Source organism: Saccostrea cucullata, unplaced genomic scaffold, assembly GCF_032062105.1.
Source record: "Saccostrea cucullata isolate Sc308-1 unplaced genomic scaffold, CSIRO_AGI_Scuc_v1 ctg2793, whole genome shotgun sequence".
Taxonomy (NCBI): domain Eukaryota; kingdom Metazoa; phylum Mollusca; class Bivalvia; order Ostreida; family Ostreidae; genus Saccostrea; species Saccostrea cuccullata.
In genome coordinates, this window is record NW_026935162.1 from 12,288 (window position 1) to 19,306 (window position 7,019).

At 29.8% G+C, this 7,019-nt stretch overlaps 1 protein-coding gene across 1 annotated transcript; it reads right to left on the reverse strand.

Annotated features, from left to right (window-relative positions):
* Positions 1-1,284: 1,284 nt before the first annotated feature.
* LOC134242047 (uncharacterized) lies at positions 1,285-5,946 on the reverse strand. The gene is made up of 3 exons (XM_062724054.1): positions 5,696-5,946; positions 5,221-5,358; positions 1,285-1,805 (listed from the first exon to the last, which is right to left on the reverse strand). Exons 1-3 carry the CDS (start codon positions 5,775-5,777, stop codon positions 1,702-1,704), a joined length of 324 nt encoding a protein of 107 aa, XP_062580038.1. The 5' UTR covers positions 5,778-5,946; the 3' UTR covers positions 1,285-1,701.
* Between the last annotated feature and the right edge of the window lie 1,073 nt (positions 5,947-7,019).

The window sequence follows — 7,019 nt, forward strand, 5'->3', positions numbered from 1 at the left end:
CAGCTTAAATGTGTGTATTATAGATTGGATCCCATCAATACATAATAAATACACCCTGATGTTTCTATTATGTCAGTTTAAAAAAAGAAGACTATACAACAAAAGGATGAAGCATATTTTACTAAGTAGTAAACACAATATTGTAAATAAGATTATTGAGGATATTTTTTTTTTATTCTAACATTTTTGCTCTGTCTTTAAATCAGGACAATGTCAGAGATCCATGCATTGTCTGAAATAGAATACATTATATATCCGTGATAATACCTTTAGAATTTTTTTTTTCAAGAAGGTTTAAAATCTTGATAAACGTCCACACCTAACGCAAAAAAATGATATTCTGATTCAATGGTTTTTAAGGCCGGTACATAAATTTTGTACCTAACATTGTTGTTAAGAAAAAAATGACAAATGATTAATATTTCGACAGTTATTTTTTTGTATGTTGACACATGTATCCTTTGGGCTGCCCCCAAAATACTTGTTTAATTTTAACATTTTACATGTAATAAAAGACGTTTGGAAAACAAAGAGTAAGTTAAATTAAGATATTATGCATTGAGCATTTTTGTGCAATAAACTAGTTTTCTCATTCAAATCAGCATCTGTCCAATGAGGAAAAAGACGAAAAAGCACCCGAACAACAGAAAAAAGGAAGTGCTTCGTCCATAAGAATATATATATCAGCAAAGAAAAACAAAGTTTATGTCTGCTTTTTATTTAATCTGCAGAATTCAATAAATATTTAACTGATTTGTCAGGAGAATAAGAAAAATGGCATACCAGAAAAAAATCACACTTCACTATCCTAAAAAAAAAAATCAATATTCAATATTTTCCCCTGGAGATTTCCTACTTGAATTATTATTGATTCCAAAACATCAAAGGTATTTGTCATAGATAATATGACGTCATAATATGTAAGTGGCTCAGAGATCAGGGCAGAGCAACGTGATGTGAAAACGGATATAAACACGTATTTTAACAACATATGCAGAAAAAAAACTTGGGAGTTTTAGTGTCTGTCAAAATGATTTATTTGTTTTCTTTTTTTTAATATAAGACCAACATTCTACGTTATGAGCAGATTGAAGGTTTTTCTTATATTTTCTTATATTCTTTTTCTTATATATTTAAATTCATTCATTTGTTTTTGGCAAAAGCAAAAAGGATGCTCTAACTTGTTCTGAAGGTGAGAAACATCAAGAAAACTCTTATTTGTTATAAAACTGATTTATTAAGATACCAACAAAAGGAACTACACGTATGTTCACTGAAAAGAAAAGCAAAACAAATACACAAGTCCAAAATTTCTTGCCAGAGTATATTATACTAAAATATAAAACCTCATATGAGTTACCTATTATATGATGCTTATAAAAAATGAAATATTAATGGAGAAAAAAGAAGAATATAGCTTTACAAAAAGTGACATTGCGCAGTGATGAACACGATTGAAAATTTTGGACACGTTTATAAGAATTCCATCTTCGTTGTATTCATTGAACCGTAGTTTTTATTCTTGTACTTCATCATTTCTAAAAATACACCACATTGCTTGCATTGTTTTTCTCGTATCACAGTCGTTTCTACAAAAAAGAAAAAAAGAAAAAAAAAAGAAATCCACTAAAATTGAAATTAAAGCTGCAAGTGCAATACATAATCGAAAAGTTCAAAGATATAATTTTTGTTAAAATATTGTTACCTTACGTAGGGTATTAGATGCACAATAGCAACTACACAGGTGATTAGGATTCCGACAACAATATAAAGCCAAAGATATTTTTCGTCAACATTTTCCTTCTCTAGTAATGAAAACAGATTAACAATTCAGGCACAGTTTATCTTTTTTTTAACATTTGATATCAAAATATAGATCTGAGCAAAATATATATATATTAGGGATGTCAAATCGGTCAATTTTTACTACTCGGTTACTCGGACGTTTTTCCGATCGAGTACCCGGGTACTCGGTAAAAGTGTTGATAAATATGAACAAGTAACATTGAAAACTGTAAAACATTGTAAACACTTGTAGAAATAACACCACATGCTCCGATGGGAGGTTTACCCGTAAATCTGATGTAGTAATTATGAGCACTTCATGCCCGACGAAATTTAATATAACATTTTTTTTAAGTTCAATTTATTTATCTGATAAAGACAAGGAATAAAATCATAAATAGTTCAGTGCTTTTTTTTTTTCTTTTTTTTTATTGTTAATCTCTTTGGTTGCGTTTGACGTCCACGTGATCAGTCGTCCGAGGTTCAGTATCAACTTGGTCAAGTTCTCCTATGACAGAGCGGATTTACTATCTTCGTACATTTTTTTCGATCCTATATTTCATCATGTTTATAGTATTATGGGACGGTATGTTTTATTTTGATGCAACGATGGACATCGGTTTTTTTGAAACCCTTTGTCTTTAACCATTTGAATTAATTGGCATGTAATCAAACACAACCATATCAACAATCCGTTCGCACGTGTAATATCATCTGTCTCTTTTCCCGAGAATTTACGGCTTTTTGGAGAATTGACAAAATTATCTAATTCATTTAAATATAATAGACCATAAACGATGTTCAGTGAAAACAAATCAATAAAGCAAACAACAAATATGGGTAGAAGACAGTCGAAGGTGAGAAAAGCCAGGTAACAGGTGCTTGGTCACGATAATTACTGTATAAACACTGCCACGGGCGATAACGGTCATTTAGAGGTGTAGAAAACTCTAATTACTGTATGTACAAATGCAATGAACATTTTACGTTTTAAAACTGATGTTTTAATGCATTAATAAATGAGCTTTGAAACATTAAAAAATATACATCCGAGTAACCGAGTACCGATTTTAGTATTCGATACTTGGACGTTCGATCGAGTACCCAGTTAACCGGGTACTCGTTGACATCCCTAATATATATATATATATATATATATATATATATATATATATATATATATATATATATATATATATATATATATATATATATATATATATATATATATATATATATCGCCATTAACTTTGAATAGATATGTGAGAATATAAGAGCGTGAAATTTCCAAATTACTATACCCTTCATTCTGATATAATACATCCTACTGACTAATTAATCCATTAGATGCCCAAATAGGGCATTTACGAAACATTTAGCAATTTAATTTAAACCAAGTATTTTGACTCTGGTTGCCTAATACTCTGTTTTTTTTTAATCCTGATTTATAAAGACCTATATTTAGATATGTGATTTCATTTGATAAACTTCTTTGTATCTTTTCCAAATACTTCAATGCATTTCTTTCAATAGATTCTTTAGAATAAAAAAATAATTCTTCTCTTAAGATATGTATAAAAAAGATTTGTTGAGATAAAACATTTTAGATAACAACCCATCTTGTCAAACTGAAAACCGCAGAGAAAATTGGGGTCAGTATGAAAAAAGAGTAAAGTTACATAATTTGGAGACAATGGCAAAAATGTTTGATTAACAGTCAGGAAATAATCTTTGATTTATCTTCATTCATTTTTTTTTTCTCAAATTTTATTTCTCATTTATTTTGGCAAAGTATATTGAGTTCATTCATATGAAAACTTTTTCCATTTAAAAAGAAAAAAAACTTCTTAAAAACACGGATAGGATAAGGCTATCCGTAAAAGTGCGGTCACACGATTCTATTTATCATCAGATTTTCCTAGTTTTTAGATCGATTTGCTTTCAGCTAAAATCTTACCATGAGATCACCTAAGTCTAAAATCGAAAGCAAAATCTGAAAGTCAATTGGAAATCGGATGGGGGTTAGATTATCAATCGACTTTCTCAAGAAGATCGTGACATCAGAATTACAATTCCCGCGACACGAAATAAGATGAAATTGTAGAATAGGTTAATAAATAACAGTTTTTAACTGTTTATACATAAATATCTATATTTGCTGTGTTTTTCTACAAAGCCAACCGTGAAATTGATTTGAAAACCCTTTTCGTGCATACTCACGCTTAGAAATATGCACGGAGAAACGTGCATTAACGTGACGTCACAATGAAGTTGCAGCGACGTTAGTAAAAATGCAACAATATAGGGCAGCGAGAAATTTAAATATTAAGAATATTTTAATTGTTTCCTTACATGTAAAATGTATATATAAGGTATGTTTTTAAGTTCAGTGTGAATTTTTGGTGTGTGAATCACACAGACTTGCACGTAGGCATATTTTTCATGAAGCGCTAGCGCGCAAAACTTAAAAACATTCCTTAAATGCATCTGTGTAATGAAATAGAAAGAAAATTCCGAAATCAAAATAATTGTGTAGAAAAGGATAGTTGCATTTTTTTTTACTAGAATATATAATAAATTATCGTAACATGCCATTATTGATTTATCAGAGATGATATTTTTCGGTTATCTAAACTTCATTCAAGTCATCAGCATTACAAATTGGGGGTATTTCTTAATAGCACACATATTCTTGAATCTGATAAAAATTAAGATTTTCCACGCAAAATGTTTATGTTGGTATAAATTAATATATTCAAAACACAGCATTTTTATGCTTCATACTGAACATGAAATTATGAATTCTAGAAAATTAAAGTACACAGTTTTGAAAAAAATCAACAAGTAAACTCTATTAATCATCTAAAAAAATATAAATCTCTTCGCAAATTGCATGTACGGTTAACTTTTTTAGTAGCGTTGGTGCAGACGAGGATGCGCTGATTCATGAATACCGCTAAGAATTCATTCATAAATAGAATAATTATACAGTATCAACATGTGTAGCACTTATTCATAATTACGCAAACATTTCCATACATGTATCCATTGACTGCGATAAATTTTGAATGTGCTAAATTTTGTATACGTACAGTAAATAACTTATACCATTTATTAAAGTCTCTGGGTTAAAAGATATAGGGGAGCTTAATCTCCTAAATATACTAATTTCAGAAATCTATAAACTTTCAGTTTCTAAATTTACTATTGCGTAGATTGCATTAAAAAATATATATCTTTTCTGAATGAATTGAATTATTGCAAATATAATAATGTTCTGACATTTGTTTAAAGTTAAAGAGTGGCTTCATTTAAACGATTTGCACGTATCTTTGGATTATGAAAATTATTCACAAATATACAGAAAAAATAAATTATGTTTACTAATTTATACAAATTTTGATTAACTGCAATATTTTGTTTTAAATGACTTACCCAGTTTACAATGATGTCCAGAAAATCTCGGTTTACATTCATGACAGGCTCCTGTTTCGATGTGACATCTAGAATGAATACAATTGCTGGAACAGGGAAGTGAACAGTTTGTTCCATAGAAATTTAGGGTTTTGCAACCTAAGGATAAAATATTATCGGGGATTACTAGTATCTGGTTTTGTTATAATTAGATTAGCAAGTGCGACAAAAATATATTCGTTTTTTTTTTTCGATTAGTATTGATATAATATATTTGAATAAAACTAGTCAGCAGAAAAAAAACACACTTATCTTAACCAATTGTAACTATATTTTCCATATATGAAAAGTTTAAGAAATGTATCTTTAATATTGAACTTTGAAGCCCTGATGAATTTATCTAAAGATTTCATCTGATCAGAATGAAAATATTCTTATTGCATGTGAAGAGAGCTGCATCATAAAACAAACGTGTCAAAAAAATCATGAAGCATACCAAAGACTTCCACTTTGCAAAAAGCATTGAATTCATCATCAGAAAACTGGCTTGCAAAATCTGAGTTGTGTGGTCTCTTCATATAATATATGACGTATTGCCCTTGTACAGGACAGTTAATATTGACGACTGCGGGTGTTGTGGATCTGTTGAGGTTTCTGTCATGAAAGCATAAGTGACCATCGAGTCGATTTGTTGTGTTGGAAATGTATAGATTAAACCTTAAAATTCTAGAGGCAAACCTGTCAAGGAGACCTGGAAAAAACATAAACCATGTCATTCATGTATACATGTGTATTCCATGTCAACGAAAAAGTAACCCTAAAAATATTGATCACTCCATCGTTGTTTTTATGTTCCGTGATGAAATAGATATTAATGATATAGGATAATTATAGAATAATTTATCTGTTTTAATTCAGATTACTAACACCATTAATTTACAGTTGGAATAGATATCAAACAGATTATTTTCTGTACAACGACGAGGGACTCAAAGTCAAGACCTATATTGAAAAAAAAAATAAGTTGGACATACAATGTACATTTCAAAAGTTCTGGCAACTGTTTAACAAAAAATTAACCGGTTTACGGAAATCATTGAGTTTGATATCATTCGAAAGATCAGAAAATTTTTTTGACGTTATAACTCCGAAAATGACGTCAAGATATAGAATGTTTAGCATACTGATGATCGTAAAATTGATGGCAAAGGCTTATTTAAAAAAATATTTCAAAGGAAATTACTTTGCAAAGAGGTAGAGAAGGACTATGACACTATTTATCAGCATCATTCCATCATTCATTGTATGGTTTGTTCACGAGCATGTTTATGTCCGGTTATGCTATCATTGACATTTATTTCAGATTTTTATTAATATAATACGGCTGGATTTTCGGTCTTTTATATAGCTCTCCATTGCTTGAAATAAAACTTGTCCTATATTAAGCTAAAGTATATTAATGCAGTTTTCATAGAATATATTTTGGGTAACAGAACTCTTACCAATTACGAATAAAATGTACAAAATCTTGTCCCTGACTTGATTATGTGCACATTTTTTCACATTAATTCAACTTCCGAGCCCCAAAACTAACTAAAGCTTTTGACTTTTGAATTAATTAAATAAATATGTTACACAGACATGTAAAATCTTATTTATTTCCCATGCAGTAAAATTTGCGAATATGTGGAGGAACGGTGGCTTTACAACTGCGCCGTCGCCATCTTGGATTATAAGAGAAAATATGGGGCACACTAAACTTAACTTCTCTTGAGCCTCCATCGATCCCCCAGATCTTGTTAAAACATCTGACGAATTTA

Excerpts from the sequence above, each read along its gene's own strand:
- LOC134242047 (XM_062724054.1), bottom strand. The coding sequence starts at position 5,777 with ATGAAGAGACCACACAACTCAGATTTTGCAAGCCAGTTTTCTGATGAT. Across the intron at positions 5,359-5,695 it reads TTGCAAAGTGGAAGTCTTTG|GTTGCAAAACCCTAAATTTC; the intron begins GTATGCTTCATG and ends TTTTATCCTTAG. Across the intron at positions 1,806-5,220 it reads TGGACATCATTGTAAACTGG|AGAAGGAAAATGTTGACGAA; the intron begins GTAAGTCATTTA and ends TTTCATTACTAG.